The 19,913-nt window shown below is 38.6% G+C and overlaps 2 protein-coding genes across 8 annotated transcripts in view; one reads left to right on the top strand and one right to left on the bottom strand.

Moving 5' to 3' along the window:
• Positions 1-49: 49 nt before the first annotated feature.
• Positions 50-19,913, bottom strand: part of Mettl14 (methyltransferase like 14) — a 29,517-nt gene continuing 9,653 nt past the window's right edge. The window contains exons 3-10 of one of the 7 annotated variants that reach the window (XM_086984693.1): positions 4,723-4,877; positions 4,350-4,490; positions 3,414-3,513; positions 2,587-2,753; positions 2,188-2,435; positions 1,975-2,086; positions 1,313-1,565; positions 50-992 (exon numbers count right to left, since the gene is read on the bottom strand). In XM_086984693.1, coding sequence (XP_086840819.1) covers positions 775-992; positions 1,313-1,565; positions 1,975-2,086; positions 2,188-2,435; positions 2,587-2,753; positions 3,414-3,513; positions 4,350-4,490 — 1,239 coding nt within the window. In that variant the 5' untranslated portion in view covers positions 4,723-4,877 and the 3' untranslated portion in view covers positions 50-774. Of the gene's footprint in view, positions 993-1,312; positions 1,566-1,974; positions 2,087-2,187; positions 2,436-2,586; positions 2,754-3,413; positions 3,514-4,349; positions 4,878-12,613; positions 12,687-19,913 lie in introns of all 7 variants that reach the window. The other 6 variants (XM_086984692.1, XM_022797258.2, XM_086984691.1 and 3 more) reach the window with 6 other exon arrangements.
• LOC111246895 (uncharacterized) lies at positions 5,733-9,085 on the top strand. Its single transcript, XM_022797267.2, has 4 exons — positions 5,733-5,831; positions 6,885-7,038; positions 7,528-7,754; positions 8,376-9,085. The coding sequence occupies exons 1-4, from the start codon at positions 5,736-5,738 to the stop codon at positions 8,589-8,591; spliced, it is 693 nt and encodes a 230-aa protein (XP_022653002.2). The 5' UTR covers positions 5,733-5,735; the 3' UTR covers positions 8,592-9,085.

Below are 19,913 nucleotides of genomic sequence, written 5' to 3' on the forward strand. Positions count from 1 at the left end.
AATTTTTAGATCAGGGAATCAACGCGAAAGATAGATGTGCCAAACGATATATAGATTTTGAACCATTTTATTTTTTATTACGTCTCCTTTGTTATTTATACTTAAAGGGCATCGTGTGGACAGTATAATCGTTCACAATTATAGCTCTGTAGTTTGGTAAAGACAATTGTATCCGAATATATAATATTTGTATTATAGCCTCACTTTCAACCGCAGTTTCACAGGTGTACATTACCGAATAATATAAGCCTTTTTGGTGGCATTCCCTTTCAATATCGTTCGCACGCGAGTAGTCAAATGCATGTCACATATGCGTCCTCTTGATGAACCGTTGTCATTTCGTATTTTTCGCATTGTTTAAACAGTTCTCTACTGAGAAATCCCAAATCCTAGACTCTGCCTTAAAACACGTGTACAAATGCCATGTACAAACCTCTATATATAAGAAGTTCTTGTTCTACCTGTAAACTTTGCTGTATTTCAATAAATGATCAATAAATATCATATAAAAAAACAACGTAAGTGGAAAATTTAATTCAATTCTAAGCATCCACGCGGCATAAACCGGCATCATAGTCGTATACAGTTATTTCGGTACGTTTGCTAACCAGTAAGCACAAAAATACAATTTCGGCTATGTGAGAAGGCATGATCGATCAGTATGGTTACAGATACTGTCCATTTTACTTGTGCTGCTGACGCGAGGCCCATTCATGCTGCATGAATTTCGTCTTCTAGCATGTGTATCAGAATTTCCTTACAGTTATCTTGGCTTCACACTGGCGGTGGTCTACCTCGTTGTATGCCGCCTCTCCCTCGACCTCTACTCGGACCTCCAAGGGCACTTTTTGGAGGCGGAGACTTTGGTCTTAAAGCCTCGATCCTCTCGGTGCATCCCGTTAAGTAGTCATTCGCTGTACGGTTGAAGTGCGCGTTATAAGCCTCCGTGTTCAGGTTGGAATTAGTTAACTCGGGACCCAGTGTCAGCCATCCTAAGAGATATAAACGTTAAAATAATATAAGTGTCTACATTTGAATCTGCCTTCACTTGTTAGGTAATTTGTTTAAAATCATTGAAAATTTAAACTGGTTTGCTACCAACATGCAAGTTGTCAAGGCTGCCTCAGAGTCGGGCGAGAGCACTCATCAGTAGATGCACCCATTCGACAGAACCCGACTCTGGTTGTATATTGACACCAGGTGAAATTTCTTTTAAAAATGAAACTAAAGGTAACTCATCGAATCCTTATTGCCTGTATAAAATAAGTTTTGCAAGGGCCAACTCGATCTCAAAAAAAGCTTTGCAACTAACCTGGGCGTATAGTGAGATCTCTTCCAAAAAGATGCAACCTTCTGCGACCCAGGCAGAAGTGTTCTATAATATGGAAAATTTCTTCTGGCTTCTCCATCATTCCAAATGGAGGTTCTTCAGAAATAATCAAATCAATGTCTACGTTTGCATGAATGAAATCACCATCAGTTGAACGCCGAACTGTGCCCTTGATTCCCATAAGGCAGTGTTCCTTGGTTCGTTGAAACACTGCTCGAGGCTCTACGTTTTTTACCTAGATAAGATAAGTCTTGATTAAAATACCGCATATAACGACACCTCATAAAAGATACTTTGGCAACGAATTATTTTAATTAACCATAGTTGGTACATAAGGTTACGCGCAGTTTGTATGGCGTCACAGTGATTTTAGTGTATACACACTTGACCCTCATTGGGGAATACACATAGTACGGAAATAAACAAAATATATATATATATATATATATATATATATGTATAAAACTCTGCTTGCAGTGATATCGAACACAATACAGATAATAATATAACATATATAGATCATGTTATAAGTGGCTGTATTTTTGCAGACTTACGATTAAATTACCCACTTCAAATGATAGAAAAAACGTCCGTAACAACTTAACTTGGCTTTTGTTATTCTCTCTTGAATACAGACTACTCACTTTCGATGGATTGTTGATATTGGTCTTGATCCAACAGATATCTTCACACCGACGAAATCCCCATTTTCGAAGACACTGTCGTCCAAGATCCAAGCCATCTGAAGAACCACACCTACAAATGTAGAATATTCACATAATGAAAAAAACTTCTAGTCTCTTCCAGGCAGTATATTGTCAATAAATGAAACGCATTTATAATAAGTTACTACGAACCATAAGAAGACAAAAGATCGAGGTGCAGCAACCTCTTCAATTTCGAGCTTCATAATTTCCTCCCAAGACCAAAAGCGCGTGTTTGTCACTCCACAAGATCTTTGGTACTCTTCGAGTGGGGGCTCGATCAAGATGACATCAAATTTCCCATTTAGCTCACGGAGATTATACTGTAGGAGATCGCATTTAAGATACATTGGAGGCGTAGCCGTTTCATGAATGAGCTCATCCTTTAACTTAATCAACTCCTGAAATCAGTTAATAACCGACGTTAAGCTTCTGCATAATAAAATGTTTCACTGTTCTAAAATGCAGAACAGCCTTGGCAAAAACTAGCTGTATCCACATAAATCCAAGTTACGTTAAAAGCAGCCGTTACGTCGACTGTGAAATATGCACCTTGAGCTTGGGATATTCTTCAAACCGATCCTGGATGCCGACGTCACGAATAAAGTTTTGTGGTCTCTGGCCGGTGTCGACAAAATGCTGACAGTAATCGTTGTGCGGGTTTGCGGACTGAGTACCCTTAAGAAAAGTCGATGAATCTCGATAAGCCATCACTTCCTCTGCGATAAGAAATAACATAAACATAACGTTTTAGACCAGCTAAAGCTATAGGATTTTTTGAACATTGTGCGATTCAGTGGGAAACTAACCAGTGTTCTACGGGATAAACATAACACACCTATTTACTTTATGTGCCTTTCCTCTATCGTACACATTCAGATAGTGGCTTATATTTTAGAATAGGACAATGTATAAAAATGTTTCTTAAAGAACATGAAATTTTGGTGAATATATTTAGACGCAGAGATTTCAATCGAAGTTTAATTCCTGTAGGGTACATTTCTCATTCTTTACTTTTTCTTCTACTACAATGAAAGCTACTATCTAAGTTTGTTTTTACAAAATAACATGTAAAAGTAAATCCCGAAGGGGTCATTTGTTAAACCATTAATTTTAGGTTGTCTCCCATAGACTTGTGTAACATATTGACATCTCTGTACTTCACAACTTTAAAACGTACGATAGCCTTACATCTGGCTAAGTAATCATATATTTGTCACTAAAGCCTTACCACAAGCGTTTCTTTTTAAGTAAGCATAAACGATATAATCAGTTGACACCAATCGGTATTTTTATAGGACTGGGTACCTATAAATATGGGTATCTATAAATATTTATGCCGGCGTTCATTCGTTAACTATATAACTATTCGTATTTACCACTCTGTGAATTGTGCGCGATCCCATCGTCTAGTGTTACACCTTGGGCTCCAAATCGACGCCTCTTTAGTGTCTCGTCACCTTCATGAGTTTTGTTCTTCTGGAAGTATCGAGAAGAGCACAAACAATAAACTACAGTTTCCATCTATAATGAATCCTTTATATACGGTTGCAATAATTTCATGATTTTCAAAATTGATTCACTAGTTTAATTTTACTTCAAGCCCATTTGTATAGCCATCAGTGAGTTATTTGTCCTTCCGCCACATATTTTCTTGCTCAAATGCTAACCGTGCTAATGCTAAAATACTATCGCCTGTATAAGCTGAAAGAGGTCATTTTGGTTTGTAGACTAAATATATATTACTACCGAAGTATATCTGCTTAGCTTTATATTAAATTTATAAACCATAGCATAAGTGTCTTCATTCATGTATAAGATGAAAGATATACTTTATGTTTCTAGACCTAATAATACCTCAATAATTGACTCTAGTTTTTGAGACGATTTTTTTCCTTGAGGTACGATCCAGATTAAATTAGTTTTTTTCAACTTTAAGGGATCAGTGACAAGTTGTCACGTATAAAAGACATCGCAGTTAAGCTTCATACAGTGTTATGCTAAACCAGATATATTTTTCTTTTTTTTTTAAGTCGCCTCTAACGTAATGTATGCAACTACACATTCGTACTGATGGCAGCAGGTACGGTTTTTTTGTTAGGGCTTACGTTGCCTTCAAATAATTCTATTTAGAAGCGACGTGCCATATTTATCCTCAACATTGACCAAACAAGGGTCAAATGCAAGATTAGTGCAATATCGAAATATCACCAATGCTACGGTTCCAAGGTACTGGTTAAGTGAAGCGGCAAAACGTTTTTTTTGACAATAGATAGTGATCTGTTATTCACATGAGCACTTGTGTACATACTAACCTCTGTAGCTATTCTTAATGTAGTCTTATCATTACCAAGTAATAAACCCAGGTTTTCAGCACAACCAGCTCCAAGTTGTCGAGCTAAGAGCTCCCGTCGCTTTGCGCTTCTCTCCTTAAGGCATTCTCTTAACGTAGACATCTTTTGTTGTTACCGGTTTAAAACATTCAAATTATAGGCATAATACAAAAGGAATTTGATTTATTTTTTAACATTTACATTTCGTCACAATCATAACATAAAGAATCTTCGGTCGTTACTTAATGTACGGTTTGTATCATTATACACAATAATGGCAGTCAATATAATAAGCACTTCAACAGTATTGGGAGTATCTGCACATATTTTTCAACTCATTCACATGTGTGTGTACATTGAGAAAATTTTATCAATTGAAATTTGAAACACAGTCAGCTTCTGTGATTGTTTTTCATCGGCCGGATAGTCTTGATTGTTGTCATCGGTTCCGAGTGTTTATTTAGATGATCACATGATCTCTGCCTGTTAAGTGGCAGTCTCACAGCTGACCTGCAATCGAACAGAAAGGTGGCGTGCGTTTTCTTTCTTAGATATTTTTATTTGTTTTTGTTAACTGTGATACGCTTTTAAGTGCATTTGGCTGATCTTCTGATCCAGGTCTACCATCATTCGAAGCAGGTTTGCATGACCTTTGGAGTGGGTGACGTCATATGTAGGATGCCCAACAAAAGACACTAATAGATATGTTTAGCGTGTCCTTGTTTTTTGTTTCATTTGAAGAAAAAAATATGTGCGTAGTAGATGCATGGAGTTTTTAGGTTTTTTCATTTGTCCATATAATTTTTAATTAAGGTAGATGGACTAGACCTTAAGAGGGTATCTAAAGGCAGCTCACAACGAAGAGATTATTAATAATAAGGCTTTAGGATACGCTACATGTACTAAAGAAGACGATTAATAACATATTTTGAAAAGAAAATTAACCTTTACGTGTTGAAAACTAACTGTATAGAAAACGACTTTAAATATCAGCATTCTGGTGATAGAATCGATGCATGTACCGATATTATAATTCTCCTCAATGAGTTTTATGTGTTTTAATGTTCTTGTGCAGGAAAAAGAGCAAAAAACAGACAGAGGTGCGCGGAAAATGTCATCTTATTAGCATAGCACGTAATCGATTTTTAAACTGTCAGTAATTTTTATTGCAAAATGGCTACAATCCTGGTACTTATGGACCGTAAGAACTATTTGTTCTACCGATATGTTTGAAAGCTGGTTACCAGTCCTCTGCTCTTCTTAAGGAAAAGTTTGACTTATTATAATAATAAGATTATTCTTCATGATCTTGATTATTACCGTATAACACAAAAAGATTGTGCACGTTTGCTTTTTTCATTTTAGACGATGTCAGAATACTGGGTGTCGACTGGGAAGCGGTTCTGTGACGCATGCAAATGTTACATTGCTGACAACAAGGCATCGATTCAAAATCATGAGCAGGTAAGCAGTTCGTTGTCGATTCCAACAAGTCCGTACGTTATCATTAACTAATTTGTTAATTAGCAGTTGCCGCAAATTCATGCGCCTTCTATTTAGTAAAATATATTAAGCGAGCCTAATACCCTTTTAGCTATTTCAATAAAGTTAAAAATAATATTTCAGATTCCTTCAAATCTTTAAAAGTAGAGCTGAATGTACAAACGATTTAAATAACCCATTATGATGATTATTTAGTCTACTATGTCCAATTATGTAAGCATGATTGACATTCGAGCACCTTTATTAAGCCTCATACTAGCCTCATACTAGGCATCTGTTCTAGTAGTAGTAAGAATGGCGAATAGAATATAATGGTCGTGAGAGTGAATTCGTGCGATAAACTAAGTTCTGTCGGATAACGTTGCATAATAAATCAAACGGTGAAAGCAATAGAACTTTATCAAGCACCGTAGATACACCACCGCTTCCTGCTTCTGTAGTGTCACTCGCTACTATTTTGGATGTAATTGGTTCAAAAATGTTATCGAAAGGTGCGTGCAGTCATTGCAAGCAATATCATTACAAATTCTACATTTAAAGTAAAATCTATCTCCTTAGTATGTGAAAAGTGACACTGGGTAACTACCACAAGCCGTTTTTATTGTCTTTTTTTTTAATCGTATGATTTTATTTCTAATATGGGCATTATCCTCTGCAATGAAACAGAGCATTCCTTGGTATTGTGCTTAAAGAATTTCGAGTGGGATTGGGACTGAATGGCTGCCCTAGTCATTCCTATTTTTCTGTATTAATGCAGCCAATGACAGAGAATCGAAGCACCGTGCACTTCTGACTCATCCTCAACTTGATACGTGCTAGGCACGCGTACCATTTTCCTATAGTTGCAAGCATGAAGATTTAATTTTTAGCAGAAAGTTTTCTTGTCAGATTAAGCCTACCCACCACTGATGATACATTATCCTTTTTGAAATCATCCGTACCCACATTATAGAAAGAAATATGTTACAGACTGTATTCGCTATATATATCAAGGTATGTATGTATGATCTTCAGGGAAAACGTCATAAGGAAAATGTCGCAAAACGCGTCGAGACCATTGCGAAACGCGGAGCCGAGGAATATGCTAAAAACTCTGCTTACGAAAAGGAAATGGCGAAGATCGAGGCGGCAGCACTTGCAGCCGTCGCTAAGGACGGTGTTGCACTTGGTAAGTAAGCCCTGCATAGCTCAATTTCTACACGATATTTTCTATTGGGCGCTGCTTATATTAAATACAAGTTCTCCTATACGCAAACCCAAGTGTTTATAACTTACGTCAACTGCACGCGATCTGTTTCATTGTCAGCAAATATAAATCATAAAATGTAGTAAAATTTACTTCAGAAATATAGTAGTGGTCCGACTCACTTCGATAAGACGACAAAGTATTTCTAGTATACCATACAGTGTAAAGTACCGCCAATTTTACTTGAATAAGCTAGTCCATGGCACACTATGGAAAGTTTTTCAAGGAATTTGCTTAAAGAAAACGTGATAATACACTGGGTGAGTTGCGCCATATTAAATGAGCACGACAAAAGCCAAACTAAGGTATTGTTTTTACCGTCAATATGCATATTTTTGCAACGATTTGAGATATAGCACAGTAAGGCGTATGAGTGCTGAATGTTTAAAAATAGAAATGTTTGATTTATAGGTGAGCAAGATCGCAAACAATATAGAGAATTAGTATCTCGCCGAGGAGAGAGTGCCTATAAGTCGTGCTACGAAACAGCGACATCGAAGGTAAAAAGCGATCGGAGGACGAATTCAACAAGGAAACCACCATTTGCCCCCGCGGACATTAAAACCCCTGACGAAACTAAAGGTGTACCTAGTGCTTGGGTCACGGTAGCAGTACGAGATAATTTCAGTAGAACTGAGGTACTTATCACTGTTAAAACACCAGAACTATAATAAGTGCTGAAATTAAATTGGCGAAATATCGGATCCATTCGATACAATGTTCTTAGTTGTAAAAATTACAATATTTAGTTTATTTAGTCGTTTAATAACCGCCTGCATTAATTACTCCATATATTTTTTGTTATTATACCGAGCACATTTAATAATCCTTAGTTCATTTTCAATTTATGGATCGAAATTGCATTTGTCTTAGCAATTTCAAAACGGTAGAAGCTACTGACTGGTAACAATCAAGAAGTGATGAACACAGATGCTGAACACAGATGCTTGCCAAAGCTCATGATGTGATTCATCTTAGTCACATTTGTAGATGCAAAGCTGTTTCAAATCTGTATCTAAAGGCAATAATATGTTGACCTGATAAACCGGTTAGCAGTCTGGCATACTTTTGAGCGTAAGTAAAAAAGGAAAGATCGTGATGAGCAACAGATAATCTTTTAACGAGCTTAATTGTTGTTCGCTGACTGAAACGATTTTCGACACTAAAAGCATTCTTATGAGGTTTAAGAATAGGCTACCCTTAAAACGTAACCATTCACTTAGCAGTCTAAAATGACATTTTCTTTCTTATTTTGCAAGGATGATGTCTTTTCAGAACATCGAAAACCTGTTGAAGTGAATAACATACCGTTGCCACCACCCGAAAAACGAAAGCGATTCGGTGAAAAGATCGTCACCCTGTCACGGCTGGAGGACGATGATGGCGATGCAACGGGAACAAGCACTAATATCGGATTCGAGTTTAAACGTAAATTTAACCGAAGCAATTTGAGACAGAGAAACATGGATGACTGATTGTGCCAAGCAGAACGAAATTAGATGTATATCACGTTACAAAAATTAAGAAATGGTAAAGTTTTCAAATAAGTCAACACTAATATTCGTCATCGATAGCACAAACGCCGCTTCACAATATGTATATTTATTTCACAGTCATGCGATTTACACTGCTCACACTAAATTTTAGTGAACAAGATTGTCTCTCGGCTTTCGGGAACTACATTAGCGCTATTGAACTGCTTCCTATGTAAACTGCGTCTTTGGGATAAGAATTAACCAAAAGTAAACAATTTGCTTAACCTGGTACTATTGCATATACACTGTTAATTGTTTTGTTACGTGAGTCATCATTGAAAACTTCATTGCCAGAGTTGAATCGAAGTACCAATATGCAACAAATGCTATAATAGTTTAATAGCTAAGCAATATACTGTAAACAGGATGCATAAATATATCTAGGTAATAATTGTTATACTACAGGTAAATAAAAACACTTATAAATATCTTAACGAGGGGTGTTTATATAGCTATACACAGCACTTTATTGTTTTAGCAACAAGTGACTGTATCAAGCATCTCTTAATAGAATAACGTACGCATGCAGATTCTAGAGCAGCAGAGAAAACGTGTTTCGTCTTCACGTAGGTCCGTAACGCGTTTCATTATGCTTTGCTGGTTTGAGGGACGTATACAGTAGCTGAAAAGCCTGTGTTGGATTTCAGCGTCCCCGAAATAGAAAACAAAGGTGAGTTTCCGAGCGCATTTTTATTCTTAGCTTAGGTCAGAGCAGGGGCTTAATTTGCGCTACATAAACGAATACGAGACACGAATACAGGAACGCTATTGAAATAAATACCAGCCAAAGGATTTCCCAGGAACTGCTTCCAGTACTCAATCTGCTTCATTTAATTTTGGATCATGACTCTACAAATTTTAGCATCAGTTTTCTAACTCATTACTATACGAATACGATTTTGCAGGTCAGAAAAGCTTTTGGCGTTGTTTGACATAAAGCGTGCTTTAAATAAGCTGCTGGAAAGATCGAGACTAGTCAAATACCAGAACCAGGGCAGCTATTCAATTTCACCGCCGCGCATCGAGATTAGCCGGCCTAGGAACACAGTTCCAATCAACTTGACTGTTTCTCGCAGCGTATGGCAGGTTGAAGCCAAGGTTACACCCAGTGCCTTCATTTCGGTTTACAGAAGGATTTATAACCATTGATAATTGCCGCTGTTCTATCGCTATGTTCAAAGAAAAAGGCTCAGTGGCATTTTCGCTTCACAAGCCGTGCAACATCGTGATTTTTTGTCGGTGAAGTGACTGCTTTACCCTCATCCTTAAGTTTTGTGAGCCTCATATGCGGCATTTTTTGTTTATTGACATAGCCATTCAACAATAAAGGATTTTCATCATGATATAATCAAGGAAGACTTTTGGAGTTTCTTGATAAATTGCTCCAGTATTTACTCCGTTAACAACAAGTATTGTCCGCATTCTGTGCGACGCTTACGAGGTACGACCGTAATCGCTTCCCCATTTCGGTAATAAATTTTTAGTAGAACCAAACGGTGTTCCAAACGGTAGATTTAGTTATCGTAAATTGCAAATTCTGCTAAGTTTATCACTCAGTAGCCTGGTAGCTTTTATTTTGCTTGCCTACGAAACCATGGAAGGGGGACGAAATTCCTATACAGACCTCTAGACCATCCTTAGTTGGCTTGAGACGCTCAAATGTTATGCCTATTGTCTCATAAATTCGACTTTTTCTCACACCTGTATTCTTGAACGATGAAATATATGGTCAGTTAAGTTCTCCTACCCTTGAGCATGCTCATTGTCATGCTTGAAGACATTGATAAGTTGAAAGCAAATAGCATGAGGTTTACACGATTGCTTTATGTCATAGAGCATGAGAAGGCGTTGTTGTACCCATGTGCAAATTTTCGTAAAGTTTATATCTAGGTGAGGTGGTACGTCCCCTATCATGGCGCCTTTTGTGATACGATTCAACGTGTTTATTAAAACGTCTTCTTGAACTGTACGATTCTTAAACTGAATTTTACTGTTCGTACTGTTTTTTTTTTCTGGATGCACCTTGTTTAATTCTCTAGATTTCAATGGGAAATTCCTAAGCAGTGCCGAACTTTTTTTAACAATATATCTAATATAATAATAATTCTTATGGCCATTCCAATTGGTGCTCATATAGTCAAGTCCTCCTTGCACACCATAAGAAACAATTCGTTTTTTCATGATGTACAAGGTTTTTGCGCGTCTCTTGAACTTCTTTACCATTTGGATCAACCTTGTAAGTCCCGCCTCTCCTTGGCTGGCTTTGTGGTTTAGAGAATTTCTTGGTTTGGGTCTTCGTCAAGCATAGGTCCAGGCTAGTTCGCGCTGTACCCTTAATTTCATTTATTCTTCAGGTGACAGTTTATCATTCCTCAATTAAATACAAGGCTGGGATAATCGTATCCTCTAGTATCATATTATCTGTGACTACGACGGTTACACTTCAGCCTTTCCATGTATGTGGTACTACTCTCAACCTCTACAAGCACTCTAGTGAAGGCTTGACAACGTGTGAATTGTAGGTGATATTTTCTTTGTGCCAAGATCATTTATTTGCCCCTTCCTGAAGTTTAGTTTAATATTACGTTTATAGGCAATATAATTTTAAAAAGATGGGTTGTCAATGAGGTTGAGTTCATCGAGCACTCAGAAGTGCGCAAAGTGTTCATCGAGAATTCAGAAAAAGATTTTAAAGCAGTTGAATGTTTTTAAGCATAACTGTTTCAGAGTGCAATCTGCGAATCCGAACAATAAGCATCAGCACATGGACGTCTGGTGAAATACACGGAGGGGTAGTTGCACTAATCTATAAGAATAATTTGCGAAGAACAACTGTGGTTATTATAAGTTGGATGCAGTGTTATCAACACATGCAGTTCTAAATGAGGAATGAAGCAGGTTGGTCGATTTGTAGGGTTTTCTTCACATGCAGATAAATGCTCAAAAAACATTACAAATAGTATGTGGATATAAGTGTTGTTCTTGTGGAGATCTGGGAAAAAAATGGAAATCTTTATCATTGTTCTACATTTTTATCTTAAAACTATATCTTTCTAACCAGCATTAGAAGACTACATAGGAAGTACTTACTTTCGCACACTATGGCAATTTTCTTTCTCACTTTCAAGAAGTAAGGCATCTGGATTTTCAATATGTAAACAAATAAATGCCTAATAATTTTATGTAATGAACAATAGTAGTTGCGCAAAGAACTTAGGAAGAACGACGATTTAAGCAACAATTCATTGCAAGATATGGCTCAAATATAATGCTTGGATCATTTGAATACTTTTTTGAAGGCGATGTCAAACTACTAAACGTTTAGGTGACGCGGGCTTCTAAGTGCTTTGCGATAATCTCATTTATTTGTAATATATGAAAACAGGTCATCGATTTGTAGGAACGTGACGTGTGAAAGGAAACCACAAATTCTTGAGTTGATCGGTTGAATCATCAAGGAACTATCTCAATATGTCAAATTACGAATACAGCCGCTAGTTACAAAACTAATGCAAGTCCAAAAATTGAAGTTTTTCGCAGAAGAAAATCGGTAGCTAGCCAATTGAATGTACAAATAAATAGTTCACAACAAATCGTTTACCAAACGAAAAGTAAAGTAATCGTCCATAAAATATAGTTAGAGATGTCCATGCTTGAGTAGCATCAACTAGTGATACTAATGGAACCTACTATCCAGTCCTTCTCAATATGTTCAGCTTCTCGTCGAAAAACTCTGCATCAACTTTTCTGCAACAATATTAATAATAATATAGAGCGTTTGACTCTTAGGTGGCTTTCAGTGATACCGCTCGTACAGGGCTGTCATTAAATGGACAGCAACTTCGGGTACTGCAAAAACATCGGGAAGCCTACACTCGACGACGATTTTGTCTAACGGCAATTTTTCTAAATTGCTGTTATTGTTAAATGCTATTGACTCTGTGGCTTTAATAGATACTTACTTTATTTTGTATTGGCTTCAAGCTTTGTTTTGTTGATGCCATACGGAACATGTATTTACAAAGATCCGTGTCTCTAAAATTCATGAATACACAACAACAATAGCTTCAGTGTTAATGAGCAAGAGTCATATATTCTGATTTAATATTAGAAACTCTTTTTTTCATTTATAATTCGGATTTGCTCAAGAATAATGATCTTTAAGGTTAGTATGACAGTGTTTCTTGTTATCATAGTTGTGTAAGAATTTTCTTTTATTTGTGTGGTTATCGCAGTCAGGGCAGCAAAGACTACAAAACATAGTTTTTGTTAAAATAACGAGGAAAGTACTTCGCCCCGGACAGTTATAAAGTAGTCGTACTGAATCTTAAAGGAGCATTAAAATTGGCATGATACATGCTAAGATGAATTCAAGTGTCTACTTGAGACCAGATTAGGCTATAATCGTTACTTTTGTTATTACTTTTCTTTGCATTACTTTTGTTTAGTTATAAACCACGTTTTGTCTTTTAATAGTGGCTAACTTATTTCTGTATGAATTTTTTTTATTTAAAAATATGTAGATAACGAATATCATCTATCAGGTAATCAAATGTTATTGAAAAATCTTTACGGTTTAAAACGATACATTTAAGATTTGATGGTGACTTGCAATATATGACGATGGAAGCATCTACAAATGAAAAGAAACCCCATCTTTAGACATACGTGATACTATACACATGCTCGTCATATATAATCTTTAGTGAACTCTTTTATGGTCTCTGTGAAATAAATGCCAGTATTGTAAGTAATATGCTGATTGTATCTATCGATTGACATCTTATTTGGATTTTCTCAGTATTGCTTTTATGAATTTTGTTTTATGTGTTATTTTTTTAAGACTTATCATAATCTTCATTTACGATATGATGTCATCAAAACAGTCGGGTCATAAAACGCAGAGCTTGCATTTCATCAGACTGACAGATTTAAGTCCGAACGCTTAAATTTTGGTCCGAATTTATTGGCTAATCTTGTGTTCGCCTAATTGGTTTACTACCATCTCCGTTGCTTCATTGGTATCGCCCGTATCCCAGTAGCGCCTAAAGTCTTGTCTGCCAAAGGTTCAATACAACAATGTTTTTGCTCACACCTGTATTAACTAGTTTATTGTTTATTTATAACGTTCTGCCATATTTATCGTTAATAAAATTATTAGTATTGCGATGAAACAATTAGAACTGTGTATCAGTCGGAATTGAAGACTTGCTATTGTTAATACAACGTATAGCTAGACAGTTAGAGCAAAGTGCGCCGTATATTGTGCTTCCACAGGGCCGATAAATCATGTGCCTGCTTCGAGACGGCAGTAAGTCATCAGCAATACAATGGTACCATTTCAAAGGCAATAAACCGCCGTAGGAAATACTGATATCAACATTTTCATTCGTGCTTGCTTTATCTAGAAGATGTCTATAATTTGCTTAGTTTTTTTGCGAGGTCAAATCAAACGGTGATATATTGTTACTCCGTTTGTTTTTTTTTAGTTGCATATTTTTCCTTGATAGTTCTGTTTTACAATTATTTATGAACTTGTTTAAATTACGAGAAATTAGTACATGCACATGCACAGGCTACTGGTTTTATTCGCTGTATGAATAAGATCGTGCTGTATACAAACAAACGTTTTTTTCTCAAAGTACAACAATTATCTGCGTAGGAACACTCTAATGGAAATATCTGGATGGAACGAATTTTGGTTAGATGCCCAGATGTCGTAAAGAGGTATACCCAGTAAAATACAAGTGCTAAAAATGAATGATGCACCACAGGTTTTCCTGGGGTAAAGTATAGTAGATTAGAACTTCTGTATCACCGTAAAGGATGTATGTGCTTTCAGGCATACTCGGCCATGCTTAATATAAAGGATGTTAAAGAGTGTTAATAAAATGCTGTACATACATTTCAAATCTCATTTCAAATCATCTGCCTTGCTCCTGTATGCTTGAGTCCCCCCCACCCTATTATTATAATTTACCAATTAGATACACGTATTTTTGCACTGTGGTACGAGAGCGCCAGCATATCTGAAAAATTGAAACTGCCGGTGGCAAGAATGTATAATGTCATTTTTCATTATCCGTATAATTTTATTAACTGCATTTATGGTGAGTGACGAAAATAGATAATCGTTTTAAACCTGGACTACACGAGCAGAACAGTCGTTATTTTATTTTTTTTTGCAACGCGTTTGAAGTTCAATGCATGATGTTGTTACTCTTACTTGCTGATCATACGAGGTCCAGGATTAAGTACAAAGACTTCGTATGCTTGGGCGTGAGTTTGGAACTGAATCAAATATTACTTCAAGCTAAAGTCTGCAGGGGCGACTCGTAGATTTCTGAATTCATTCGCTATGTCCTTGCCCGTTTTCTTATGGGGTTCCCCGTCCCACCGGCCGCGGTGATCTCATGAGGAATTTTGTCTGTCTCCGACGCACCTGGCTGTAAAGGAGTATTCCGTGTATTCTTGCTTTATCAGGTGCCATCAGCTCAAGTCTTACGAGCTTCTTCCCGTGCTAGCCTAGTGGGTAACGTGTTTGCCTGTTAATCTTGACGACACCTTGTGGTTTAGGGTCGAACCAGGGCATACACAGGCTTCGTTTCATGCTGGGAGCCAACCGCCTGAATTAAATGTCTAACGGCGCTATACAACCTAAGACTTGAAGACAGAGGTCCTGCGAAGTAGCAATCTTGGTCGTTTATCAGTCTTGAATTTCCAAGGTATCGTTTCTTCTAAAAAACAAACCTCCGCAGAGATGTTTACACTCCTGTACGCCCGAATGAGACAAAGTGCAAACATACGTTGGGCTTTTTGCAATGCTGCCCTGTTCCCTGATGCCGTTGACGCCAGCACAAATCAAACTGGGGCCCCGAAAGAGAAAATGGATTCGACGAGCTACATCATCGTTTTCCGTCCTTTGACTTGTCGATTTTAGTACTATCCTTGCGAGGTTCCCAATTAAGTTAGTCGCCTTTGTTTCCGTCAATCATATGTGATGGTCATTCCTTATATCTTAGTTACTTAAATTCCTAAGTATCTCGTGATGTCTTTTAGTGGGCCACCAGTAGCCAGGGCCTGGGGAATCGGAAGTTCATTCTTACCCCTTTTTTTAATTATCATAACAGCCTTGAAGCGCACTACAATTATAGTATTGCCTTGCCGGCTTAGCGCACTGTCGACGGCTACACTTCTGTCAGTTATATCCACCGACCGTTAAGGGCCACGTGACACGGAAGGCGAGATTTCTAATCAGAGAGAATGCTGTATATCCGGTGTTCTCGGCGCCATTTAATCAAGAATCACACGTTACAGTATTTCTCGTCAAGAGACGTTGAAGTTTCACCGTCTTGCATTGAAAGTCCAATTTAATCGCTGTAGAAACTGTCCTGCTTGTTTCATAACTGAAAGACATTTCTGACAAAGCCATGCCCAGGACACCTTGAAAGATACAGATTTTAGTAACAATGCTTAAACCACCGTTTCAATCACATCTGTATACATCGGGTGCAGCCCCGTTAATTGTCTGCACTATCGTTTTTCGTTGAGTGTTTTAGTAAGGCAGTTTATTAACGACCGGGTGCCACCAGGATTAAGCCTACCTTATGTGAGCCTTCGCCCCGACGGCAAAGTTACCTGCTTACTAATTCTTAATTCCTTCCTTATGCCTTACTTCATGCCAGCCCGAATATTTATTTAACACTACTACAGGCTGGATGGATGGAGTAGCGCATTACACTGATTCAACAGAACAAAATCATCGAAATTGGGTTCCCAACCGCGTCAGTAGGAGGGCAGAAATGAAACCCTTAATCAGATCTTTAGGTATTTTTCGATTTTTTTTTGGCTTAGATAAAACCTATACCCGAGATAAGTTCCTAATGAAAAGATGTACCCTATATTTAAAATAAGTAAAGCCCCTTATGACTCTCCGCAGATATAAAACTTGAAAACTAACCATGGTATTCTCATCTTGAATAGAAAATATACATATTTTGATTATGAATATATGTTATTGCAACAATGATTGATCGATAGCAGCTGATGGTTAACCGACCCACTGAAGGGTATGCTCACAGCTGGTCGAAACTAACATACATTGTACTGTTATAACATTGTTTTCTGCGTCCGTTTCATACGACTACCGTCAGCCTCCGTCGAAGATATCAGACGTGAGCCACTTTTTGCAGCTCGGATGCTAATCGTAGTTCTGGAGACGAGGGCCTCGCTCAACGTAATGTTCACCATGAAGCAGAGTACTAAGAACACTGCGAGAACGGACGAACTAAGCGTCTTCAGCACGGCGCGGGAGGCGGCTGTGATTGTGTGCAGATCTTTCGTTTCACCAGCTCGTTCGCCCGCGGGTGACCTACAGCAGTTGTTACAGGTAATCCGATTACAGGATTTATTATTTATTATTATTATTATTATTAAGGATTTGATTACAGTTGCAGGTGGCTCGGATTGTCCGTTAGGACGAAGTCTATGGCGTCTAAGGTTCGGTCACGTTGTCATTCAGCGTTTGCTGTATCTTCTTCCCGATGAGAATCCCTTGTGCCGGTGCAACCAAGCGAGGGTGTCTACAGAAACGGAGCTGGTTGCCCCCAAAACAGTGTTAAATGGAAAGATGTGTCTTACAAAGCTCCTTCGGTTTTATAAATGCCCAAATTTATCATGCAACTAGTCCACATGAGGACTTCCGTCAGGTGCACGTAAACCTTTCCTTATTACGGGGTTTGGAATCCTTCAGATATACAAGAAACGTTGTGCATTCTTGAGCCCTATATTATCTCCGTTGAGGTATACAGGCCGCTTCTCGAGATTATTAAGGTTTACAGGCCGCTTCTCGAGATTATTAAAGGTTTGTGGTACTATGCTGTACAGCGCTACGAAGATATCCATAGAAGACAAATAGAGAACTCTGTCCATCTAGACTGTCGCCTTCGGCTAAGCGACTGCCCGATTGCTGTCAGTACTTATTTTAGCGATTTGAGCGCTAATTACTCCTGGCTGACAGGATGAGAATGCTCCGGCTAGCACTGGACATGCCACCGTCTTTATTGATCAAAATGATACTATCGCTCACGAGAAGCCTGTCGAAAGTATTGACGGACGGCAGGTTGTCGACGACTGCAGATCATTCTGACTACTTTCCGTCGACCTTCGGCTTGACTTCCTCCGCGACGATCACAGGCTGCTAGTAGATATCAACGAGTCCCATGGCCGAGTAACCCAGTTCCCGAGGCCACATGTCAATGTGTTCTAAGGACATCAACACGGCATTCATCACAACGCAGGTGTCTGGCGCAGCCTGCACTAATATAACGCCTTCTAGTTCAATGCGGATTTCAAACTTCGACGGGGTTCAGTTCCAGCGAATCGCAGGGCTGTGGAACCCACCTGGCAAGGCCTGGCGACCGATAGTCGCCTGCATGGGAAGTTAAGTTGACGATGCCCACGTGTTGTGCACATAAAAATCACAACGTCGGGCGTCGATCCGCGGGACCTGTCCGGCCAAGCCTGTACACAGGACGCTGATCTCCTTCGTTATCTTACGGAGTATAGTGTCAAAATTCCTGGATCATGGTGTTCCATAAGATTAAATTCGCAGCTGCGAAGGGGTTTATTAAGTTAACAGACTCTGATAGTTTCTTGATACTATATAGAAAAACAGAGAGGTTATAATCGAGCGCCAATTCGCCCGTCAGGGCTTGTTTAATCTTGATGAAGTCCTCGAAGGCTTCTCGAAGAGACGACCTCGTCCAGGGGAAAGCCTTTGTAGTTTTTGTTTGAAACTGTTCTAATTCTCCCGCCGGGCGTGATCTCCAGGTTGTACTACACCGAAGTGAAACTGCGTAAGTACGGTCGAACCTGCCGCACGACCTAGTCTTGGAGTTACTGATGGTTCGGCGGCATCCAATCAGTTTTTTCTGCTCACTTAGTTGGCCGGTTATTGTTAAAGTCAAGAGTTCGTGCCCCGCCGACAATCTATCGCCGCAAACTTTTCATGAACCGGCAAGCTATGTCATGCATTTGTATATCTAGCTTTTCGCCACCCCACCGACCTGTTTCTAAACGATATCAAGATTCGACGGTTAACTGGCCCGCTGATTACAATACGCCCACGGCTGCTCGCAACCGGAAATACCTTTGTTCGACATTTTCTGCGTTCGTTTTTATAAACTTATTTGCTCTGGTTGTTTTTTACATTAAGTAGGACCAACATATGAAAAACGGGAAATACATTAATACCGCGGCCGCTCTTTCTCGTTATCTACGCGCGAAAATAGACAAATACGGGTATATTCTTACATACAAGTATGTAAGTACCTATTATTTAGATATCCGATTGCATACAATGTGTTCCGCTTCTTGAAGATGTATTTCTACGCATTGTTCCATGTTAACAATTCTACTAGGATTGCTTTCTTTCCTTTGTCTGCCTGCGTGCCAGTATGAATACAGAATATATGGATGGATTTAAGCTCAAGACTTGGAGGAGGTCAAGAAGTGTCGTGCATTTTTTAAATTGCGCCTGCTGCTGCCGCCACAGTTGTTGGTGCGGAATGAAACACCGTATTGAACTATGGCAAACGAAAGGCATGGCAAGCTGTATCTTGGCATATAGAAGTATATGGTTGTTTGTGTAGATATTTGGTCCTTTGAATATGAGGTAATCGCTGCGCGGTAAAGTGATAACTGCTGATAGTGTCTTGCTCTGGAATGGCAATCGGTTTTCCCGAAGAGCGCTAATTTTGCGCCCTCTTTCTTCATCGTCGCCGGCGACTAAGTTAATTGAATCCTCTTTTCCAGTGTCCCGGGCCTATCGTTGTTTGCCGTGAATCTTCTTCTATTGCTATCTAGGGTTAGGACAAATTCCCCCGGTCGCCGTTGCTGTGCGCATGTTTATCACCGACCTTAGCCGCCGCAAAGGCTGCGACTCTACACTGTTAGTAGTAGTTAGTGTGACGGTCGTACTGATGATGATAGAAATAGTAAATCCGCTGTTCATAGTGGGTCCTTTATATTCGTTCCTTATCGCTGCTATATGGCTAATAGGCCACAGAGATCCTAGAGTCGCATTATAGCCATAGCTGGGACTGAGATACCAGCCATCGGAATGATTAACAAGTAAATAAGTAACTAGCTGGATGAAGACGTGATCATGATCGCTTTTACACTAACACTTATTACCAGCTCGTCGTCTCGATACAATACATGGTATTTTAAAAATATTTTGCTTTAATTTATATATATATA

Source organism: Varroa destructor, unplaced genomic scaffold, assembly GCF_002443255.2.
Source record: "Varroa destructor unplaced genomic scaffold, Vdes_3.0 BEIS01000003.1, whole genome shotgun sequence".
Lineage (NCBI taxonomy): Eukaryota > Metazoa > Arthropoda > Arachnida > Mesostigmata > Varroidae > Varroa > Varroa destructor.

Excerpts from the sequence above, each read along its gene's own strand:
- LOC111246895 (XM_022797267.2), top strand. The coding sequence starts at position 5,736 with ATGTCAGAATACTGGGTGTCGACTGGGAAGCGGTTCTGTGACGCATGC. Across the intron at positions 7,039-7,527 it reads TAAGGACGGTGTTGCACTTG|GTGAGCAAGATCGCAAACAA; the intron begins GTAAGTAAGCCC and ends TTTGATTTATAG. Across the intron at positions 7,755-8,375 it reads ATAATTTCAGTAGAACTGAG|GATGATGTCTTTTCAGAACA; the intron begins GTACTTATCACT and ends TTATTTTGCAAG.